The sequence below is a fragment of the Cygnus olor genome, chromosome 5 (genome assembly GCF_009769625.2).
Source record: "Cygnus olor isolate bCygOlo1 chromosome 5, bCygOlo1.pri.v2, whole genome shotgun sequence".
NCBI lineage: Eukaryota > Metazoa > Chordata > Aves > Anseriformes > Anatidae > Cygnus > Cygnus olor.
In genome coordinates, this window is record NC_049173.1 from 46,403,986 (window position 1) to 46,428,070 (window position 24,085).

Genomic DNA, 24,085 nt, shown 5'->3' on the forward strand with positions numbered 1-24,085 from the left:
ATTTGTACGCGCAACCTGGCTCCTTCCAGGAGCCTTTTCAAACCGTGATGCATTTCTGCTCTTTGGCCAGGAGGTGGAGAGCACATCAACCTGTACGCAATGCTCTGGCACGCCACGGGGCCCTCGCCACACAGAGAACAGGCTGTTCACGGCAGCAAGAGCCTCTTCCGAGCCCTCAAACCGCGGCTTAATTCCTTCAAACATTTTCAAATGCTACACACAAAGAGGATAAGGTCTGCAAGCAGACGAAAGAAAAATAAAGCTGTGATTATTCAGAGCCTGAGCTTCTTCCAAACCCAGCACGCCTGGAGAATTTTATTTACTGGTTCAGCCACAACTGCTGCTTTTGTCAGCAGGAAAATAAGGAGCAAGAGGAGAGAAAAATCATCTGCTAAGGACCCTTGGAAGCTGTTAGGGTGGTGCTATCACACAGGGGGCAAAAGAGAGAGAAAAGACACCAGAAAACACAGAGACGGATGAAGTACCGTAGAACAACGGAGGATGCTAACCCCTAGGTGATGCAGAACTAGTCAGTCTTAATCGCGCACAAGCTGAGCACCCTGCCACCTCTCCTGTCTCTCTCCGTCCACCAGCAGCATTTGCTGTTTCACTCACCAAGCCCTGAGCAAAAAATACCACCTTTTGTAGCCATAAGGGCCTCTGCAAGTGGAGGAGGAAACGAGTTGGAAAGAGGAGAAATTTCCACTGCAACCTGAGACACTTGTGACTCGGGAGGGTGGGAGGAAGGAGAAGGGTTTTCCTGGCTCGCTCCCTCCTCTTCTCCCCGCCTGAGCAGTGCAGACGGAGGACAAGCGCACGCACCAATTCGTCCTGCATCCTGCAGCTGGATTTTGAGCATCTCCATGGGAGTGGTGACGATCACCTGGCAGGTGCCTGCGCCGCAGCCCGCCAGCATCTCCCTCAGCAGCGTCAGCTTCTTCCTGCCCAAAGGAAGAGAGAGTCAGTCAGAGGAGGTGGCGAGTATTCAGAAAAAGCCGCAAGCCCACCCTGACCAGCCCCAGAACACTACGCACAAAGGCTGCACGTTGCCACACCGCGCCGTCAGGGCACGGCCTTCAGAAAGGGGCCTGAAGGGAGTTAAGCAGCTTTCCTCCTGCCGGCCTCATCCTTCAAACACTGACAGCAACCCCACAAACAAACAGAGGCCACAGGCCGAGGAACAGGGTGAAACAATCCAAGTTACTGCTTTCGACTTCTCCGACAGAAGCAGAGTACGTGAAAAGTGGATCTGAGAGCCAAGGAGGCAGCTCCCTGCGGTTCGGCACCTCTTCACCTCGCTGCCCTTTCCCAACCTGTGTCCCGCAGGCAGAAACAGCAGCTTTGGCACCAAACTGCTCCTGCCTGAGGGACGAGGGATGGGGCAGACCCCCAGCACTGCAGCTCTGTGCATTTCTGTGCCAGAGAGCTGGGGGCACCAGGGGCATGTTCTTGCCTTACAAAACGTAGCTGTCCCCCTCCCAAAGCCATGAAACATCCCAGCTGAGACTAAAAGAGGAACTCAGAAGGCAAATGCTCAGAAAGAGTCATTTTTCAGAAACTGAGCAGTTCTCACCCTATAAAAATCTCACTCCCTGGCACCAGAAATCACTGACTTCATTAAAAAAAAAAAAGTGCTTAGGATCCATTCCTTTTTTAAAAGAGGAAAAAAAAAGCATAGATAAATCACACAGACAGAGGAAACGGGCTCTTTTTTTGTTGTTTTAAATGTGATGCAAGTCCCCACACCGTGGCACAGGCAATCTGCTAGCATTACGCTCTATCCCCTTGCAAAACCAAGCCAGGGGTTTCATAGGGGTGCACACAGCACAGCTGCAGCGCTGTGTGCCAGAAGTTTCAATTCCAAACCTATAGGAAAGGGAGGGGAAATGCCTTTCAGTCTCTGTTGGGTAAGAAGGAAGCACAGTTTAGAGGAGCCTGCGACTCTTTCCTAAAACCCCACGAGCATTTACTGATGACGACACACACGAGCCTGAGCCTTCGGATGAATCCCGCGGGTGGAAACTGCTGGGTCTGAGCGCGACGAGCAGCGTCTGGATTGCTCCTGGGAGCTGTCAGCGCCACGTGCCGAGCAGCAGACAGCATTAGGGATTTGCTCGGGGTCCCCCAGGCTGGGCACGTTGCTCTGCTCTGCTCCCGGGCTCCCTCCAGCCCCGCTCACGCCGCCACGGGGCACCCCAGGACACGGCGGGACCGCCGGGAGGGTGGCGGCGCACCGCAATCCTGCTGCCTGCCACGTCTGCTGCGCCCGCTCCTCCAGCTCTCATCTTCCCCAGGCAGGGCATCAGAGCGGGGGATTAGAGGCACAAAGCCACAGCAGGGATTACCAGTCTCTAAATATAGAGCTCTCCTTTGAGGCCGAAGGAAGGAACATTTCACAGCTCTCCCTTTCCAAATTCACCCGTAGAGTAGAGTCCCCCTCCCTGCTCTGCGAGGCAGAGCATCTCCCACTCCAGAAAGAGCCCGGGAGCACACAGCTCCTGCCTTTCATCCACAGGAACAGCTTTGATACCCAGTTCAAAAGATCAGGAAGCCGTGCCCCGCGTGTTTCTCTGCAGACCAGCATCCCGGGCAACAGAAGGCAGCCCGGCTCGGCTGAGCGCCATGGAGCTGCGCCAGCGCGACCCGGTGAAGGATTGGCGTGCGTGGGTGTATTTGAGAGAGATGCTAAACAGGTACATCAAAAGCAGCTAGAAAAAGGGCTTTCGGCTTTTCGTTTGCATCTCCTGGGAACCTGGGGAGAGTCCAGGAAAAAAACAGCAGACCAAGATAAGCAAATCTTTTGTCAGGAGGCTTAAAATTTACCGTACAAGGGTCAAACTTCCATCGCAAAACTTCACCAGTCTGCACGTAAAATGAGTTGGAAAAGAGTTCATTTCCGGATGACAATAGGGGTTTCAGCTTTAAGGCACCACGGGCCTCGTCCTCAGTGCCTTAGAAAGTGGCACGTCTCAGCCAACTTCAAAAGCCCCAACCCCAGCAAGGAATTGGTCCTACAAACGTAGAACCCATCTTTTATCCCGGCAAGAGCGTGCTAAATCTAACAAATTCAGGTTCAACATAAATTGAAGTTTCAGACTAGAGCTGAAAAATAAGACTAAGTCAAAAAGCAGAAACTAAAGATTTTTAGGGCTTTTCAAGAGGCATGCATCAGTCCAAAGCCAGTCTGAAAGCATCGGTATGTCGATATGAAAGGGCAGCAGACTAGGATTTTTTTCCAGAATTTCTGAAAAATCTTGCCTGTGTAGGAGTTGCCGGGGATGAGGGAGGGACCCAAACCAGCCACTGCGGGATGGGCATGACAAGCCTTCCAAAGGCAGGAAAAGCCTGACCCACGAAACACCCACAGCAGAGCCACACGTTTCCATCTGCTACCCAAGGGGTTACTGTCCCCAGCCTGTCTCCCTCCTCTCTCCCACTCCTCCTGCCAGCTCGAAAATGCCTCGGGGAAGCCAAGCGGAGCACTGCTGTGGGGCAGATCCACCCCAGCAACCGCTCCAGGTAAAACCACCAGATTAAATCTCGCGCTGGCAAACGCTCCTGCAGGTATGCTCCAACCTACCTCTGGCCGCAGCAGCTCCGTGCTGCATGTATGGACTAACCCAACAGGGAAGGGAGCGTGCTGCACCTGCTCGATCAGGTTTGCTCTGGCAGGAGATCCCCAAAGCGTTTGAATCCAATATGAATATGCGTGGAAGTGAACGATGGGCAGAGCAACGCTTCTGGGCAAGCTGAGCGTGGGCACAGCCCTGTGTTTTGTCCCAGGACGGGCACCTGGGACTTCAACAAGGACAGTGCTCCTGTCGTGGGTGCCTGCTGTGATTAAACAACCCGTCTCCAGCTCCCTCCAGATTAACAGGGGAAGGTGCACTTACTTTCTGGCTGACCTTTGGTGACTACGATTTCAGTCCACTGTAACTCCCTGTGCCTCTATGTCCTAAATAGAAGAGCATCCCCAAAATAGTTATCCCTGAATAGACACGGTAAGATTAGCAGCTCTTAACTTGCTCTTTCTCTTAAGGAAGGGCTGGATCTTCCCACCTGCAAGTCCCAGTGCATTGGATGAGGGTTATCTGCATTAAAGAAGTGTCTGGACATGCAGAGGATAACTAAAGGAGAGACTGCCTTGGCCCATGAGAGCGTGCAAGATGACACAGCAGCTCAGCAGCAGGACTAATGGCAGCATCCTTCCTCCTTCCTAAGTCAAAAGCCTCTCTCTGAAGTCTGTCTACGAAGTCTGTCTACGTGTATTTTGCAGCTTAAGCATCAGCCAGGCCATACAATGGCTGCTTATACAGATGCCACTGAAGAGATGGTCTGAGTATTTCAGGAGCACCTGAAAAAAGAGCATATGGAGGAAGGAGCCCTGGGGAGCTGTATCAGCCTCCAAGGGAACAGAGAACAAGTACCAGTGTCCATATCTGCATGGGAGAGCAGGAAAAGAGCCTTGTCTCTTGTCTCTCTTGGCTATTTCTCTTCTCTAAGCAAAGCTAGAAAAGAAGAGGGACAGAAAGGAAGAAAAATTGCTGACATTGGCAAAGAAACAACGCAATTGTACCGGTCTTCCTAGGAACCTGAGCTGCTCAGTCAGCAGATTGCCAGCAGATTTGCTCCCCAACAGCAAATAAAGTGAAGGTAAAGATTAAAGATGACAGGAGAGGTTAGGGTATACCTAATAACACACCTTGAAGAGGAGCAGCAGGAAACTCATCCAGGAACACTGCAGAGTTTTTATGAGCAAGAAATCCCTTTTATAAGAAGACATGAGACACTTTTTACCACAGCCAAGGCAGAGTATTTAACCACGTGCCTTAGAAATGAGCAACAAAACCTGGCAAACACGTGGCAAACAACAGCTGTCTGGCACTCAACGCTTGGGAGATAAAACATGAAACCTTATAGGACACTTTAAAGGGACCGGTGTTTAGGCAGTGCTTAACACCCAAATTCAAAGGGGACAAAAAAAAACTATAGGCCACACTTGCACCTAGAAAAGAGTTTATGGGTCTCTCAATGTGGCCAGCTTCAGAAAGCAGAGAAAAAATCCTATCTGTTTCCTGAAGCCTAAAGGTTTCCCCTCTCTCTCCATCCTGCCTTCCCCAGAGATAGGGAGCAGCCAGCACAGAGCACGACAGGAATGAGGCCCCATGAAGACTCTTCTGCGGGTCCCTCCTGATTGTTGTCCTGCGAACTGCAGAGACCCTAAGGCCAAAATAATCACGAGACGAGGCAACGTTAGCAAGGAAGGGGCTTTCCAGCACTCACAAAACTCGCCCCAGCCTCCTTGGTCCGAAATAATGAGGACAGCGTGGGAAGGCGAGCGCAGTAAGTTTTGCTTCCTCTGGAAACCAGAAGTGTTAGCAGCAGGCTGCCACACTGGCCTCAACATCAAAATAGAAACAGGAAAAGAAGCAGAAATTAAGTCCCCTAGCCTCTGAACACACATTTCTTGTACCAAAAGAAGTGGAAAAGCACTGGAAAAGCCCACCTGAGTTGATCCCAGGGTGGAGAGGCCTGCGGGAACAGCCACCTCCAGGCTCGGGGAGACAGGTAACCAACAGGGGCAGGGGTCCCGCCTGCGGTCCTGCAGCCCCAATATCCCACCTCCTGAAGCATCCAAGAGCACGGCCAGAAAAAAAAAAAAAGGGAGTCTAGCACAAACCTGCAGTGACGCATCCCCAAAATACTCGTTCAGCAATTCGCAGCCAGGAGCTTCCTACATCATGGGTGTTTTCCATCTGGCCTCTTGGAAACAGGCTTTGTGCCACTTTCTTCTTCTAGCAGTTTAAAAGCAGGTTCATTTCAACACAAAGTTTTTCAAAGGAAAAAAAAAAAAAAAGGCACGCTAACAGTTGCTGCATATCTTGAGGCTATTTTGAGTCATGCTGGATTTGCCACATTTTCTGCTGCCCACACGTGCTTCTTCCACTTGCACGTGGAAGACACACTCAGCAAATTTTAATCAGCACATACTGATAAAACGTGCACATTTTATCTGACACGGATCTGATAAACAACACATTTCAAGCAAGACAAGTGCTAGAAGCTTAGCAATGAAGGCATTCAACATCAGATAGATCTAGGAGACTTTTGCAGCTCTCTGAGTCAGAAAAGCCCCAGACCCGACGGCAATCACATCCTTGAGGACGCTGGTCTAAGAGCACGGCATGCTGTGAATGTACAGCGGATAGCCTGCCTTGTGCAAAAAGGGCTTTGGTGAAGCTCAACCAAGATCTTGGTGGCCATGAAAAATCACTCACTGTGAAAAACCAGTCCTTACACGGAGCCGAACTCCCTCTGCTGTACTTTACACCATTTAACCATAATTATATACCTATAAATGAAGCCATATCCATCAATTGACACGCCAAGCAGCTTCGGTCTTCACCTCTCTACCCCCAGGCTATTTTGTTGTTCGTGCCTGGGCTTTGGTTCAGTTGTGAAATAGGTATCCCTGCCTTGAGGTGTGTTAGCAGGTATATAACCTACTTTACCCTGAGTAGGAGGAGAGGCGTTAGGATGCTAATCCTGCCCTGTCTTCTATCAAAACCAGCCAGGGAGGAGGGGACAGACGCATCTCAAGGGAGAAACCCGCTGACTGCAAAGAGCCTGCAAGAGCAAGGCAAACCCATGGCAGGCACGCAGTTTGGTGACCCAGGGAAGTGTCCCCTTGCTGTCACTCCTATGTCATACGTGCTGCATATGGGAACAGATCCTGGGGACTGCCAGAGGCAAGGTGGCACACAGCCACCACAGCACGGTTGGGCACAAGCCCTCCAGCAGGTTACGTCTTCAATCCCCAGGCCTGGGATTTCCTCACGTGGAGCTAAAGGATCCCGAGACAAGCAGCTGCCTTGCAGCTTCTAGGGGCCCTTATGCTCCCTGGTAATGCCACGGCCTCTTCAGTCCACCTCTGCTCCCCGTGCACTAAGCAAGGTCACAGCATGCACCATACCTTCCACCTAGATCCCGGTTTCAGGGCCACAGCAGATGGCCTGTCTGAAGCCCTGTCCTCAGCTCCCTGTGGACGCGGCGCTGTCCCACTTACCCAAACACCAGCTCAAAGCCTGCCTAAGCACCGAGAGCCAGACACGCACACTCGTCTTGTAAGGAAGCCTTTCCCTCCCCTGGTGCAGGACCTTAACTGCCAGGCATGTCATTTTTTAAGGGCTGAAGCATCACAGCAGTGACTGCTTTTCCAGGATGCTGACTATGTCGTTGTTCTGGTTTCTTCCGCAGGCCAGTCTCTCGGTGCTGGCACAAGGTGTACAGAGCAGCTTGGCGCTCTCTTTCTCCCTGCACAACCTTTTTAAACTCTCATTTCACAAACGGTGGCAAAGAGCTAGCTGTGCTCCTGGCTGCGGCAGCACGTCAGGGCCCGCCGTGCTGTGTGCCGCAGGGATCAGACCCGGCACTTGGAAGCAGCAAGCAGCGAGGAGGACATCACCACCTCCCACCCTCTGTGCAGGGTACACGGGGATGCTGTTTGAAGAGGCAGACAATCGCAAACAGCTGCGAGCCGGTGAGTCACGCAGACGTACAGCAAGTGCTACTTAAAAAGACTGCAGAACGAAAAGGGAGGTGCATGAACGGCCCAGATCCTCAACCCGTGTCAACCTGCAAGCTCCCCTGAAGTGGTCGAGCCCCTCTGACCTGCAGCAGTGGAGGTCGGCACGGCACGGCACGGCACGGGAAGGTGTTAAACCAAGTGATTGTGGCAGAGCTCTGCATTTGCAGGAAGGCTCTTCCCCATCCCTGCTGGGGTAAGTTAGGCTCATATCCCAGGCAGGCTGTTTTCTAACCCTGTCACTAAGGACTTGAGGCAGTGCCCTTGCTGGACCCTTCACTGGCTGTTGCTGGAGAGAGCTCTTGGCCTGAAGGGGGACACAAGCGTCCTCTGAATTGCAAGGGAAGTATCTTGGTGAAAACAGCGTTAAATATTCAGGTTCCAGCTCCTCTCAACTGCCCAACTAGCATCTTTTACTGGCATTTAATTCACAGGAACTAAGCCCCACCCCACCCCACTCAAACTAAACAGATAATCTTACTCCTTCAGCATTTAGATGCTGATCAGCTGCTGGGCAACACTGCCAGTGAGTGCCCTTTGTCAAACTTGGGTTCATTCATCACCTCTTCTCACCTCCCTGAAATTATTTTCAAGCTACAAAAGGACGAGAGGGTGCTAAGTTGGGGGTCTACAGAATTTGGGTTGCCATCTGTTTAAGCTACAGTCACTGAAGAGCCAGAAAGAGCAGAACAGCGCCCAATGGGACGCTGAGGACAAGGGGCCTCCCAGCAGCTGTTTGAGCAGCCATCCCACCGGGTTCCTCTCAAACACTCTGCTTACAAACCCTGGATCTGTTAACCTTGACTAAGATCTAGGACTATCTTTAGAAGCTCGAATAAAAAGCAGTCATCCAGTGAAGTGCTTTTCACTTCCAGTTTTAGACATTACGTCCTTCGCTCAAACGCAATCGCTGGCTGAGCTGTTCAAGGTCAGCACATCACCCCGTTCCGCCTCTGCCCAGACACCTCAGGAGCCTTGTGCCGAGGGCTAGTGTCTTTTCAGTCGGATGCTAAAGGTCTGCACCCCCTGCTCACCCGTCTTTGGAGAGGTGATGCCGGAAGAAGTCGTTGGCTGCCAGCTTGATAGCCTTCTCTGGTGTCACTAGAGTCAGGTTCACCGCAGCTCCTAGGAGAGGAAGAGAGGAAAAGCCCATTGGAGAATGCAAATGAAGGGCTGAACAGTTAACTGGATCACTCAGGAATTTTTTAGCAGGAGCTGCAAAATACAAGGCCAGATGTGAGAGAGCTCCCAATGCACCAACGGGATTTAGCTGCACAAAACACCTCTGGAAATGAATAGGGCCCCTGCCTCCCAACACGCTGAAGTTTTGAAGAACCGTGACACGTCTCTACTCCGTCTGTAACGTGCTTTTTGTGATTTCCTTAGCTTCAGCACTACCCCCGCCATGCATCCTTTTCCCCCATCCAAGGATGCACTGCTATGAATTCAGAAGAATGGAGGATCAAGAAAGGAGCACAAGCTGGATTAAAACCCAGTCCCAACTCCTTTGCAAATACTTTGTGGTACTGGGAAGCACAACTCTCCCCTTCTTGCGTGCGCTGCTGCCTCGTTGCTGAAGGCCGCTAGTTCTCTGCAGAGGCTCCAGCCAGCTCTGCACCGACCCTTGGGGTCTGATGATCCCATTTGCACACCACCACTGGGTGTCACCCTCAGAGCAGCTGCTCCGTGGGGCTGTTGAGCTTTTTGTCCACCCTGAGCCGAGCCCTGGTGTGCAGAGATCCCCCTCCGAGCACCACGGCTAGGCTGGGCTCGCTGGGGACCAGGGGCGCGCACGATCCTTCGCTCCCCCCACCCGCTGAACTCCCTTTTGTCAGAAGCACCAAGCAGCAAATCCCTGCATTGTGCCTGCCACAACGAACAGCCTGCACGGCCCGGCTGCCCGCTGGAGCCGGGCATTAGTGATACACAACAGCAGGGCATGCAGCGTGCAAGCTGCCTGCAAGCTGTCCCGTCTGAGCACATGGGGTTTTGCACCATCAGGTTAGTGCTCCAATACTCTCCTCCCTTTAAATCTTATGGCTCAGAAAGTCCTGCAGTGGACGACTACGATTTCCCTGCCCACGCTGAAGGACGCTGAGCTCCAGCCATTTTGGAAAGCGAAGGAGAGCTTTGCTCGGTACTTGCAGACAGCCTAAACACAGGCTCAGGGGGACTTTTCCACGGGAGCATCACGCGGGCATCCTTGAACCCATCTCCTCTGCTCAGAGGACACATCTCCACCGTGTGGGAAGTCACAGCAAGAAAACGGCCGTGCCTGGGCCCTGCGACCCAGTTCTCCCTCTCTGACAACCACAGCCAGCTTCTGCAGAAAATACAGAGCAATGCTGCGTGGCAGCAAGCAAAAAAGAAAATACAGAAAAGGCAGGGAAAAGTTAAATGAACCTGGATTTTCTCCTCCATCTCTGATATTATCAGCAAAGCTGCTTAGCAGAGAATGGATAATCCCTGCCCTCAGTAATCCACAGCATCATCGAGCCACTGGAGGAGGAGGAGAAATTAGATACTTCAGCTGTTGGCTGTCTGCTTTCCAAGGTGTTTTCTACCTCTTCAAAAAACCTCATAGCTCTTCAATTTAGCTATGCCAACAACTGCATGTTCCTAATTAAAAGCTAATCTTGGCCTATAGGCAACGCTGCGTGTACCTGAAGCAATGGCAGGCAACCAGAATGCGAAATAAATTGCAATCATTAAGAATAATATATTTTGCAAAGAAGTAGGGAAGCACCACAAAGAATGAAATCAGGTAGGTAGAGGTGAAAACAGTTGGGTGTTTGCCAGCAGAACCTGTAAGTGCCCTTTTCTCCCCGAGCCTCAGGTTTTGTTGTTAACCACATTTTTCATGGAAGCCCTACAGAACAAGAGGGGGCTTGAGTCACTCTTCTGACCCCCGGTGTAGGACTGATGCTCTTGTTTATGACCCCTAAATTGAGCTCATTCACAAACAGGGGAGGAGGGCACACCTCACCTTGCTGTACCACCTCAAGGAAAAATACAGCTCGTGGTTCCTTGGGATAGAAAATGGAGGCAGCTCCGCACTGAGGACGTCAGAAACAAAACAGAACTGAGCAAGATGGGGAGCGAACAGGCAGAACCAGGGCAATATAAAGATAATTACCCCAAATATCAATAGGATACACCGAAGGCTGGAAAACTTAGCATGACCCTGGCAGTCCAGGGTAATTTTGGCAGGCAGTGTGTGAACGGGGGGGTGACACAGCAGATATTATTAGCAGAGGCCAGGGAAGGCTGACACACTACTGTAGCACTGTGCTATGAATATATTCAGCCAAGGTGCAGCTAAACACCACACGTCACCCGCAGCAAAGGGCATTTCCCAGCCTGGTCTGGGCCGGTGGCTCCTGCCAGCTAGGCTAAACGGCTGCTCTCAAAATAGCTGTGGGACTTGTCTTGTACACCAGACAATTTGCTGTGGGCTATTCCTACAGAGCAGGGAGCCCCTGCCCACACATACCCCATGAAGGTACCACACGGTGACTTGCAGAAGAGCAGCCTACAAGCTCAAACCTCGCTCCTGCCTGCGCCGAGAAGCTTTGCTTCGCAGGCACGAGAATGCAGGCACGTGGGAATGGCTGGCCCCGAGCAGCCCCTCTGTGCCCTTCGACCAAGGACAAGTGCCCTGCAGGGATGACCGACACGCTTGGCACTCTCCCGTGGGACGCAGCCGCTGCCACCCCAGCATGTTAACTCACAGCCCCCCCAGCTTCGGCCGGCGGGCTGAAAGTAAGAGCTTGTGAGTCACAGAGCAACCTCTGCTGGGGCACGGGGACAGAAGGAAGGGGCAAGAAGCAGTCCCACCGTCTGATTTCCATCTCCCACTGCCTGCAAGGCTGAGCCACCTCTTTACCTTCTTCCCAGAAAAGCACTCGTGCTTTTCACGGATCTTGGATGTGTTTTACCTCCTCTGAGAGGGAGGGAAGGGCTCCTCATGTCAGCTCACTCCCCTTAGCATGCTGGCCATGCAGAAATATCTATGAATTTCAGAAAGGAGCTGGAGCTATTCATAAAACCCTTATCCAAAGCCAGCTCCCCATTCAATCGTCGGAGGCTCGAGCCACTCTCAGCTCTCCCAACAGGGCAGTACAAGGTTAGTGAGACATGGGCCAAGCCAACCGGCCTCGTAACAGCTCCTAAACAACAGGTGGGAAAAGCAAGTGCTATGCAAAACCCTCTGTCCTCTTTGAGATTTCTGCCTGGGAGCGAGACGCGGCCTGGAGATGCACATCCCTGCCCTTTACAGGACTGAGCGGTCTCTCCCAAAAGCCCTGACAACCCTACGATCTCCCCTGTAAGCTCCCAGGAATAACTTCTTCCTTCCGCTCCCCAGAAAGCAGCCTGCAGCTGGATTTTTGTGGTCAAAGCCAACGCAGGCTTCGTTCCTGGCTGGGAACCCAGGAGCAGCCCGCTTCTGGGAAAAGGCAAGCGGGAAGGCGCTGTGCTGGCACTCAGCACGGAGCTTGCCAGGGCTCCTCGGGGTTATTTGCCTCGTCGCCTGCCCCCAGGAGAGCTGCCCTAAAGCAGCCAATCCATCCCCAGCACCCAGCCCACTCCCCCGAAACGCCCACCAGCGAGTTGGGCAAGAGATGCTGCTGCCTCAGCAGCCAGTGCCACGTCCCACGTCCCATTTCGGGTGGCCACAGCGTCCGCATTTCCTCGGGAGCTGCAGAGGATCCGCTGACAGCAAGGCGTCAGCCCAAGCCAAGGAGCCAGGAGATTTACAGCAGGTTAGCACACAGGGGGAGAACAGCTGGAGACCGATCCGTCATGAGGCAGCGATCCGCCATGAGCCAACCTCTGATTTTTAGACAGCTCCAAAGGAATTTTTTCTGGGGGTAGTTTTTTGTCTGTTTGTTTGTTTTTTAACTGCAGAGTGCCTTAATACTCCAGCAAAGCCCCGAGGCATGCTTGAGCCAGCCAGGTTTGGACACAAGCTACCAACTAGATGGGACAGCAGGCCTGGCCATGTTGGTAGAGGGCTTTTACATAAATTCAATTACTAACCACGAGCTGCAGCACTTCAAAAAGTTTGCTACTATACCTCTGACAAAAGTTACCGTGCCCAAGGTGGGAAACGCACACCTACAGTCCTCGGACGAGGTCCAGCGGCTTCATGCAAACTGCTAGTAAAGAGGAACTTCAGAAAATGCAAGGTTTAACACCAAAACACGCATGGGGAGGACTCAATCCCTCAGCGGTGGCGAGCTGAGCAGACACCTGGTGTGGAGGAGTTTACTTGCAGAAACAGCTGCCAACAGCTGTGGCTACTGCTAGGTTATTGTGCTGCAAGCCAGAAAGTCCGGGCTTCTCCCTCATTTTCCTCCCACAGCAGAGCTTCCAGTGCAGAAGCCGTGCTGGGCGAGAGGAGCGAGGTGCCTGCCCCACTCAGCTTTTCTTACCTCTGTACATGCCGAAGTAGCCTTCCGAGCGTATTGTTTTAATGAGGCAGTCGGACCTGCAAACAGAGCAGAGAGAGATAAACCACGGGAGCTCAAAGGCGGCTGGGAGCAGAGGCAACGGAACAAATCTCTCGGAGTGGTTTTCATTTCCAATCTGTCAGCAAAACCCTGAGCCGGGAAGGGATCGGCGTCAGGCGCTGAATGCCCCATTGTTCAGCCCCGAGCCCGACTTCAGCCCCTAATTCACCGGGGCTTTGAAACCCCCGTCTCACCCTGCACGCGCTGTCTGCTTTCTAGACATACAAAAGGGAAAAATGCCGCTGCGAGGGCTGTTTATCCAGGGTCCCCCGTGGCAAATGCACACGAGATGCCCTGACAATCAGATCCCCGTGCGCACGTTTTTCAATCCAGCTCGACAGAGGGAAGCAGAGAGGGGGCCCAGCCCGCCTACCGCTTGACTTACTCCATGAAATCTGACACAGGGCATACAAACACTGGGTGACCTGAGCGCTCAGCCATTCGTGACCTCCCACTCGGCTGAAAGCGCTGACTTTTAGCACGCTGACTCCCACGGCAGGCAGGCAGCGAGCGCTCGGGCTCTCGCCTGGGGAGAGAGCGGCAGGGCACCGCGGAGGTCAGCTCCCAGGGGAAAGCCGTCACCTTCTTTGCCTCCGCTGCGTTCCCTTTAACCTAAAAGCTCTGCAGGGTGTCGGAATTGCTTAAAGCCCTTTGAAAACACGCACGCTTGTCTAAGAAATCCAGGTCCTCCACGGTGGCATGAAAGCTGGGCTCTGGCTGAAGGTTGCTCTGGAGTCTCTGGGAAGGGTCAGGTGCTTGATGTGGCTGTAGCAGGATAGGTGTGCATGCATACACGCACGTGTGAATTATTCAGGAGCAAAAGGCTTTTTTAAGGAGTAATAAGGGAAATGTAGCTGATTAAAACGAGAATATGTTTTGAGAGACTTGGCAGCATAGGGAGGAAGATCCACATCCGCTCTGCAGTAATGCTGAGGTGGGAGAGAACGAAATACAGATTTCTCTCCAGGGCTTTTTTGCCTGCTTTGGCCAAGATGGTTTCTAGGGTAACACATTATTTGCAAGGAGCCCATCCTGCAATGCTGCCAGCCGAGGCAGTGAGTTTCCCTGCTCTCCAATACCATACCCCCACATCCTTTGGGGCCCCGTCTGTCCCACTCCTGCAGATTGCACGCACCCGTCTCTTTCCTGGGGTAGCCCCCACGTCCATCCGCAGCCCCAGGACTCAGGGCACCTCTCGCCTGTAACCCACGGGGCTCTTCCAACGTGCTGCTGGAAGCAAGGCACTTTCCCCGAGCCAACGGTGCTGCTTTGAGCAAGCCGCGGCAGGGAGGGGAGCGGGAAGAGCTGCCTCCACACCACGCAACCTGCCGCGTGGCTGTAAGGCCTGAGCATCACTCCCAGCCCCCTGAGCTGCAGCAGGGACACGGAGCCAAGCCTTGCTCCCTTCCTCTCCCCTGGAGAAGGGAGCTAGGTGCCAGCTAAAAGTATGCGGGGCAATGTGTGGGGCAGCACAGCCGAAAGCTCAGCTCTCTCTGGCTCCTTAGAGCTGCTTCGAAGTGTCTTTGGCTCTTTCAAGGGAAGATTTATATAATTTATTTCATCAACCAATCCCACACTCCCCTGATGCTAAAGGTCTTTGGAGCTGAGCAGAACCAAACTCCTGCATAATTACAAGTCACCGGCTAGAGCAAGGAGGCCCAGAGACTAAAATGGTCAACGCAGAGAGCTTTTCCTTCCTATTCCCACTCTGCTCCAAAATCTCCTGGGCAGGGAAGAGGAAAATGACCGGTGTGGAAGAGCAGGGAGCAAGTGGCACTGCTTCTGAACAAAATGGCAGGAGGATAGGACGCACATCTTCAGTCCCAGACCCCTCTCTCCCCTCAATGACACCATCAGTTTTTGAAAAGCGAGGCCTGCCTCTGGTTCCTGAGCTAAAGCGGCTTGTGCGAAGGGCAGCGCACGCTCCCACGGCAGACACACGGCCCTAAGCATCTCACAAACCACAGGGGAATTTGGAGGGCTGAATGCATTCGTGCCTTCTTTTCCTACAGCCTGCAGCACGATTTTTTGGACCCAAGACTGATGGGGTACTACAATATCCCATCACCCCAATACCCTCTACAACCCGTGAGCTTTCAGAAGGGCTGCATTGCGGTGCTCTAGACCAGGAATGGGTTACTCTTTCCTTTTCAAAGCTGACAGCAAAGGAAAGGATTGTTACCTCTAATGTGACAGTCACAGAAGTGGAAGAGAGCCAGAGATTCCCTCGTGCACCTGGCTGTGGCTTCGCAGAGAAGTGAACCAGGGTCCTTGCGCTTTGGTCCTGAGCCCCCCCTGCCCTTTTGGCCGGTGCTGACAAGCAGAGAACACGCTGCTCCCAAGCGAGGGACACAAATAGACGTGCCCTCAGCAGAGATCTCACCTGCTGGGCTCAGCAGCCGGAATAACTGCTCTGTTTGTTCTAGCACAGCTTGCTTTGAGATGGTCCCCTGGCTTTCCTGGGGAAAGCCAAGTTCCTAGAAATGCTGAGCTCACCTGGTAGAGGTAACAAGGTGGAAGGATTCCCCACCAAAAGCCCCGGGGGCAGCTGCCCGTGGACGCAGTACTCACATGCTGGTGTACATCCGCTGGCCATTCTGCTGGTTCTGCAGGCGAGTTTTTGCCAGGTCAATGGGAAATACGCAGGTGACCCCGATCAGCCCAGCTATCCCTCCATTGATCAGCTTGGCAGGTAAACTGCGAGGGGACAAGACACAGAAGCAGATGTCTTAGTGCTGGGACAACGCCAGGGGAGGGAAAGAGGAAAGAACGTGGCTCTTCTGTGTGACCAGACAATTAACACTTCACGGGGTGATGAGGCTGCCGACCTGAAACCCACGGAGCAAAAGCAAGGCAAAGCTGAGCCCTTGCTGTGCAGAAAGGAGGAGAGGAAGGGAGCCCGCAGCCCCAGGACAAACTGCTGCTCGGTGAAGTGGGAGCCAAACAGCTAAGCCACGCATCGCTAAGAGCAAGGAGAAACCCTGTCTCGCTGTTCCCCTAGCTTCCAGGCAAGACGAAGCATCCTCTAAGCTCTTCCTTTAAGCCACACGGGGGAACGGGACGGGACATCGCCAGGATCTGACCTGGTCCCTAGTCTCAGGGATGTCTGTCAAACCTCACAGTCACTGACGGGTGGAACAGGGAAGGAGAAGCGGTGCTCCCCAAATCCAGCCCTTCTCCTTGCCTCTTTCCCTGCCCAACGAGCTGCTGAGCCCCAAACCCCAGCGAGCTGTGCTGGGAGGCATCCAGAACTCATTCCTGGAAGAAGAAGGAGACGGGGTCCAGGTAGAGCCCTTACTTGGCTCAGGAGAACGCTGCCCACGAGGAGAGCTGGGCCCTAGGCTATGGGCTGCACAGGCACAAGGTTAAAAACTGCATTCACGCCAGCCCTGAACCTCATGAAACCCAGGATTAGATCCAAGTGCCAGGGAGCCAGGAACTGAAAGTTCCCCAGGACCCAGGGGTTTTTGCTGCCTCCAGAGGAAAGGCAGAGTGCTGGCCGGTCCTCCGTGCAGACGGACTTCAGTTAGGGCCTGACGGCATCCGACCCGCAGCTTTACTGGCAAGTGACTTCCAGCCCTGCAATCAGATACACGTCTAACGAGAGGTTCGTGACACGTCAGCTGCTCTCGTTATGTGGGAAAGAGCGCGGCAGAAGCGCAGCCAGCCGCAGATCCACGAGGCTGTTTCCAGACCCGCCGCCGGGAGGAAAAGACACCGGTGGCAGAGGCACTCGGCGGGCTGGCCCAGCACACCCTGCCGTGGAGACGTGAGCTCGTCCTTCTCAGGGACATCAAAACCCGGCTGGGTGCACGTGCTTCAAAGACGCGGGGCTTTTTCCACTCGCCTTCCTGTTCCCAGGGGGAATTCCTGGAATCTGCAGGCGGCACGGAGTGAGCAGCAGAGCAGCGCAACACAAGTTCCCAGCAAATTCAATTACTCCAAACAGCCAGCCGGCACTTACATGCTCGATAAACCACTGTGCACAGAGACAAAGGAAGCCTGTCTGAGTCAGCTCCCTCCAATAAAGCAGGGGATATGGCTCCCTGGGCACAGGATGTGTCGGATATTAAACCCACGGCTGGCAGCAGCCCTGGATTGCAGCTGGGCGAGCGGAACGCACCGCACAACACGATGACCTGCGAAATTCAGGGCGTGGAGACTCCGGGCTGCTGCATGAGATCTCGCTGGGGGGAGCAGACAGAAGAGGGATGGGATAAGAGAAGTCTTGCCTGCAAGTGCTAAGCAGGAACTTGGCGCTCCAGGAAATTCCTTCCTGCTCTCTGGCAGCGAGAGCTCCTTCCTCCTCCCCACATGACGTGCACGCACAGCCCCGGGGCTGGCACAGCTGGAAGAAGAGGTGCCAAGGATGGGCAGGCAGACCCAGGCTCAGCCCACATCCAGAAGCAAGACGGTGCTGACTGAGATTAAATCAAGCACGGCGTGTTCGAAAGCCAGGCCCGAGTCAGTGCATGAGCTCAGTGCTGGGCCAGACTAAGATCTCACCAGCCTGAGACTCTGCCGCCTCAGGGATCTTTGCACCACGGCTAGAGGAGGGAATAGATGTGCCTGCAAACTCCTGTGCTCGTTTTGCCTCAGGACATGGGAAAATTTCTAGCAGTAAGCAAGCTTCACAGCGTTCTCCTCATCTAACCCCCAGTTACATTGAAAGGGGAGGTTACGGACCAAATAAAAGCGCAGCAGGATGGAAGCTCCATTGGACAGGAGGCTATTTCAAGAGAGGATCACATCAGCCTCCCCAAATTCAGCTCTGAATTTACTGCTGGCAGGTTACAAATGCTACCCATAACTCTTTCCAGCCTCAGTGCTGTCACCACTTCTCTAAGTGTCTCTGAGACACCCGGGGCAGGCAGATCCTTGCCTCTCTCAACCTGTTCCAACAGTGAAATCATCCCAGGGTTTACATCAGGTGGGAGCGAGGCACAGGCACATGGCAAACATCTTGCCTGCTGGCACACTGGGTGCAAAAGATTCACTGATTTCAGCGCAGACCCTAGCACAAAAGGGGGATAGTTTGATAAATCTGGGCAAGCCAAACACCTGGGGCAACACAGGCTGCAGGGCTGCACAGAGCTTCTCACCCCACCTGTGGACGAGAAATCCTTGCTCAAGCCTCCCGCTGCATCTGCACCCAGGCATGCAGGTTCCCCCGTGAGCACTGCAGAGGGAGATCGGTGCAGACAGCATGTGGTGGTGTCTGGTGAAACCCTCAGATAAAGTTACACGAGCACAACTGCGGAAATGCAGTGCCCTTGATCTCACCTTGCAGCGAAGTGCTGCTGTGGCTTTTGGTCTTTTGGTGTTAAGCTCATTTTGCTTTAGCATGACGACAGGATGGCAGACCTGTGTTGCAAGGGAGGAGGTGTTCGGTGTGTTATCCAAGCTTAGAAGGATGTCCTCAGCTTGGCTGGCTGTGCCTGCTACAGACTCACGGTCCCACAGACGGCAGGGATGTCCTGAGCAGGAAAAGGCAAAGGAATCGGGGCACAGAGAGGAACCTGAAACCAAGGATCAGACGGAGCTGGGCACCACAGCTGAAGCAAAAGCTTTTTCCTTTATGACTAAGTCACTCCATGTTTTACCTTGGTGCTCTCTGCTCTCTCCCAGGATGAGACTACCCCGTGCTCTCTCTCCTTTTTTATCTTCTACACAGCCCCTGCCTCTCACGGCCCACGTGCACAGTGCTTAGTGCAATGGAGCTAACACAGGCTGGCACGTGAATAAAGCCACTCGCTCAGTTTTACACTAGAAGGGAGAGAGAAACATCCCAGTTCTCCCAGGGCTCCCCCTGAGCCCTTCTAACTAGCCCCTGTAGCCAGCAGGCTTCTGTTCACACTGCCAGGAGGCTATCGGGAGGCTGGAGGAGACCTTACAGGACATCTCCCCTTCCTTCAGAATGGCCAGGGACATCTGCTTTCGGTGCTCTGCTGAGGCTACCAGGGACATGCACCCGTCAGGCTTCACGGAGGTGAATCTCAGCGTGCCCTTCGTTGGCATAAGAGAACGCCAAGTGCTCTCCAGATTGGGTAACTGATGGCAGGCAAATCTAGGCACATGAACACTGCAGCGCTGCCTCGTTATCAGTGCAGCTCAGGACTGCCTTCATTTGCAGGAGGAAGGTGGGCAGGAAGATATCCTAATCATGGCAAACCCTAAGAAGGGGCAGCCCTCTTTCCTTTAGCCTTCAGCTGTTAACAAATCCCGGTCCTCTGCCACCAGGTCTCATTCCCCCACTGATCCAGGCTACCTGCTTCCCTCCTGTCCTGAGCTAATAACCTGGAAAGGCAAATATCAGAAAAAGGCGACAAAAACAAACAAACAAACAAACAAAAAACCACAACAAAACGAGAGGAATCCCATGGCAGACAGGAGTCATTCATCTTGGACAACTTCACAAGCAGCAGAAAGTTCAACCTAGCTGTAGCACTGGCACAGATCTTGGTGAGCTAAGGGGACAGTGGTGTCTTTTGAGAAAACACATCCCAGTTCATCTCCAGACAGGACTCAGATCCAGCCTTTGCATATGCTGGGACCAACACTCTTAAGCTCCTGCTGTGCACTTAAGTGCCACCAATTATTGTTGGCACTTCATGTTCCTGCGATCACTCAGGCATTGAGTGGCTTCAGAAGAAGGGCACAAGGCTGCATCTACGCGGACCTTGTACTGACAAGCACTGGATCCGCAGCTGGTCAAGGAGCTGGCTTTGCTCCCTTGATGTCAGCAGCTGAAGTCAGCAGGTCAAGCCGACCTTTGGAAGAGGAAGCAAAAAGCAATGGACTCATGAAAGGTCAAAAGCAGAGGAGAGAAATAAAAAGCAGTGCGAAAAATAGCTTGAGAAAGCAGAGATGCGACAACATGGCAGACACAAACTAATAGATGGCTGAGGAGAAATAAGAGATGAAAGAAAAAAAAAGAAGGTAAGAAAGGAGCAGAGAAGAAGTCAAAGCCGTTTAAGGTCGGAAGAGACGCTCAGGTGTTTTTCTCCAACCTCCTGTATCACAAAAGGGATTGAGTTTGAAATACTTCAACAGAAAAATCCAAAGCACAGCCAACAACTTAACATTTTTTAAAAAAAGTTACCTGATCTGTTTATCAGCCATTTAATTCCAACTTGATCTTGTTAAGAAATGGATTTGTTCCTTCAAACCGTTCTTTAATTTCTTTCTCAGTCACTTCTTTTCCAGTTTGGTTTCTTCCTGGGAAAGGAGAGAAAGACACCAAAGAGGCGAGGTTGAGAACGGGCACTGCTCTTCTTGAAGCTCGGGTCCTACTTGGCAGGGTGAGACAGGCTGAGGAAGAAGTGAGTTCAGAGAGCACCTCATCTCCTTTGAGAGAGGAGACTGAGCTGCTGACTGGGCTCCCGAGGGAGCCGTATAAAAATACATCGGCATATATATAAATATAGATGCACAACTGGAAGGAAGAGCTGCCAGAGTCGTCAGGCTCCAGCAGCACGTGAGGAAGGGCCGCAGCAAGGCAGTGCCCGAGCTCTGCCTGGCATCCAGGAGCGCGGGGCTCATTGCCTGCAAACACCAGGACCCCCGACGCCAGCCCTCTACAGGTCCACGCAGCCACCCCAAGAGGATCAAATGCCGCTGCGAGACCCCTTTGGCCCTTCCCTCCAGCACACAGACGCACCGTTTCTAAAGGACAGAAGCAGAGGAAATATCTCTGCCCTTTGCCTCAGGATTGAAATTTGCCCCTTGATTGCAGACGATTTCCTAAGCCCCACAGGATTTCACTTTCAGCAAGGTGGCTTCCAGGCTGACCCTGCTTCTGCTCTGGAGATGCAACCTGAGGGCAAGAGGCGCTCCTGAGGATAAAAGCTCACTGAAAGCCTAACCCCAGAGGCAGGGGGAAGATTATACACACGGTTCAGCACTGACCCACACCACTCTCTGTTATGCCAAGTGTCACGGACGGGGCAGAGGGAGAGCACTTGCACTGCCCCACAATTTGGCGGTGTGGGACTAAAGCCGCCTTCGGCAGTCCCAAATCCAGCCAAAGCCACGAGCGACCAGCACACAGCTTGCTAAGGAAAGGGGCTCCTCTCCAAAACACTACACGCCAGCCTCACCTGCTACGTAACGTTACCTTCCTTCTCTTCCACGGTCCCTCTCCAGAGAGTTTACCTGATCCTGACTCATCTGAGGAAGCAGGGCTTAAAAATGTCCAGAGATGGGTGAAGTCTGCACTTCCCAAGTGAAAACCGCTTGCGTCTTTCTCTGTGTGCACTGCCACGTCTCCGAGAGCAACTTCCTTCAGGTTAGTTTAATCTGATTCCCTATCGCTTTAACCAGAACGAGACCGAAATACAAAAACAAACACAGGGAGACCAGCTCCAGCCGAAAGCCTGTTATCCCGGCGTAAATAAGCCCTGAACCACGAAAGCTCGCTTGATAACATCTACACCCGCAACGGGATGTTTGTGCTTACTGAGGCAGCAGCTCCGACAAAACGCGCTGGGCGATCCCGACAGCCCGTGCCAGGCTCGGGTGCGCTCCTCCTCTGCTAGCAGACACCAGCACCCGAGAACCGTTCATCCGGCACCCGGCACAGCAGGGGCCTCAATGTCCGTGGCCAGGGGACTTTCACGCATTGAGAGATTTTAACGCACCGAAGTGGAAAGCTTGTTTGAGCTCTGTTTGTTTAAGCACAGCTCCAGCAAATGACCGCTTGCAAAACAAACCCAGTGGGACTGCAAACTCTACCTGAGCGCTTTCCTGTAGCCTACAGGATTCCCCGAGCCCTTTGAAGGGTGGTGCAGGATGAAGCCCTCGGTGCCCTGTCAAGGAAACTCCTTAGGGGAGCCAGAGCCCAGTCCTTCCCAGGGCAGGAAGATAACTACTGCAGCCCGAGAGGAGCGAAAACATAGGCTGGGAGGAGAATGCTGCTGATCTTACGGGACAGTTAAAAAAAGAAATCCAGGACAACGTCATGCTTTTATCCTAGGGAGGAAAGAGGCATGAGGAGCCTGGAGGATCTGGTACAGGCAGGCCGGGGAAATGAGAGCCATGAGAGGCCTGCCTTCGAGTGGGAGAGGCTGGGAAACCCGAGAGGAAGGGGGTCCTAAACTGTACGTGCCGTAATTACAGCAACGAGAGCTGCACAGGCGATGAATTACGTGGCGGTAATTCCTTCCTAGAGTGCTGTTAGCACAGCTAGGCGTGGATTAATGCCCCATTACTCGCACACCACGACGTCCCTTCTCCATTTATTAAAATGATCAAGCAAATTAGTTTTAGAGTGACGTGCCCGGGGAAGCACCTCCGTGCCAGGCAGAGAAGCGCTGTGACAGCCGGCGCTGCCGTGCAGACAGCCCGGGAGCCCACTCAACCCCACCTCTCCCTTTCCCAGCTCCCAAAAACACAGCTCCAGAGTGGGATGGAGGAGCCACACTGAGGGTACCACAACACAGACTTGGCCAGCTCTGGATGCATCCGGTCCTCGCAGCTTCTGCCGCTGGAGAAACGGCCCCGTTCTGCTCCCCGTCCTTGCTACGCACCCCACGCTCCTCCTGTAAGGTCTTCTCCAGGTGGCCAACTCTGCAGCCCTCAGGCCTGCTGCTGGGGCTGGACCCTGAACCTTTGTGTCTCCTTGCCTCATCACTCGAAGGAAAAGTGCTTACTCCGGTAAGCATCCCATAATTATATCGTAATTGTAGGATTTACAGCCCAGGCGGGGGCACAGACGGGCGGATCTTCCCCCTCTGCTTCTCCCTAGGCAGGTGGCAAGGGAAGCTGCAGTCGGCTGCTCTCTGCCTGGCCGAGATTTCAGGGGTCACAGAGGGGAGGGAGGAGGCAGAACAAGCAGGGAAGGACGCAGCACCTCTTCCACAGCACCTGCACGCAGCCACTCGAGTCACCTTCTCATGCCTCCCCCTAACAAGCACGGGATTAACATGTCGCAGAGCCCTTCTCCCCACATTTTTAGGCACAGCTGAAGACTTAAATCTGGGCTCTGATCAGTAACCTCGATCACCCGCAGCACCCACAAAGCTTGGACGGAAACAGAGGTGCCACCGCGCTGCCCCATGGCTGCGTGTCACCACCGCTGTGCCCGCAGCCCTGCCCCCTCTGTCCTGTCCTGCTCTCCCCCTGCCAGGCCGAGAAATGCTGATTTATCTGAGCGCACACAGGCTGCCGTTTGGACGGGAGACCTTCAGCCAACGTTATCTGGCGCTGCTGCTGAAAGAAGCAGCCCTGTCCTCTCCCAAGCATGTGTTCCCGTCCCCGCTCCCGTGCCAGCACAAACATTTGTGCAGGGCGGTCAGGCAGGGATGACAGAACTCGAGGCCAGCACATGCTGGAGCTGTCACTGAAAGCAAACACTTGAACTACAACCTTGACTTGAAAATAAACAGCAGAAGGGGAAAACAGGACTCCCTGCCACGCATTCCCATTTGTCTCGAGAGCAGACAAAACCCAGCGCCCCAGCCAGAAAAGCCACCAGCAAGGAACGGGGCTCAGAGGGTGAGAGGAGGCGTTCGTTGTGGAGAGAGGATACAGCAACGCGACTGATCGCTGTCAAGGGAGGAGGTAAAAAGCGATCGGCCACCAGCTCCTGGCAGCCCGGGCACGCCGGATGCAGAGGCGTAAGGGAGAGGAAATGACAAGCTTCGGCCAGCTTCCAGCTGGGAGTTCCTCCCCACGATCCCAACGGGCTGAGACTCACCTTATCTTTACGGGACGCGGGCCAACCCTCAGCACTGTGGCACCGAAGCCTCAGTACCCCCCAGACGCTCTCCGCAGCAGCTGCCCGCTGGGATGCATGCAAACCCTACCTGCGCAGCCGCCGGGCTCTGCGGGCGCTGGCTCTCCCACTCGGCGCTCCGCGACACACCGCGAGCTGCTGGGAGAGGAGAACCCCTCCGGGACCAGCACGCTGCTGTCCTTCACGCTGCAAATGCGTTCGGAGGCACGGACGCCCTGCCGAGGTTTCCTAATGACCGAAGCAGAGGTGCCA

General features: G+C 53.6%; 1 protein-coding gene and 1 long non-coding RNA gene across 7 annotated transcripts in view; both read right to left on the bottom strand.

Annotated features, from left to right (window-relative positions):
• The window catches only part of SLC25A22 (solute carrier family 25 member 22), a 47,083-nt gene that overhangs the window by 4,367 nt on the left and 18,631 nt on the right, over window positions 1-24,085 (bottom strand). For 5 of the 6 annotated variants that reach the window (XM_040559008.1, XM_040559003.1, XM_040559005.1 and 2 more), the window contains exons 2-6: window positions 20,201-20,316; window positions 15,670-15,795; window positions 13,021-13,076; window positions 8,620-8,710; window positions 823-941 (exon numbers count right to left, since the gene is read on the bottom strand). In XM_040559008.1, the coding sequence (XP_040414942.1) occupies window positions 823-941; window positions 8,620-8,710; window positions 13,021-13,076; window positions 15,670-15,795; window positions 20,201-20,220 (412 nt within the window). In that variant the 5' untranslated portion in view covers window positions 20,221-20,316. Of the gene's footprint in view, window positions 1-822; window positions 942-8,619; window positions 8,711-13,020; window positions 13,077-15,669; window positions 15,796-18,381; window positions 18,511-20,200; window positions 20,317-24,085 lie in introns of those variants that run through there. The other variant, XM_040559002.1, reaches the window with a different exon arrangement.
• Window positions 1,693-8,600, bottom strand: LOC121071050. The gene is made up of 2 exons (XR_005820344.1): window positions 5,681-8,600; window positions 1,693-5,220 (listed from the first exon to the last, which is right to left on the bottom strand). It is a non-coding gene; the product is annotated as an uncharacterized LOC121071050 (long non-coding RNA).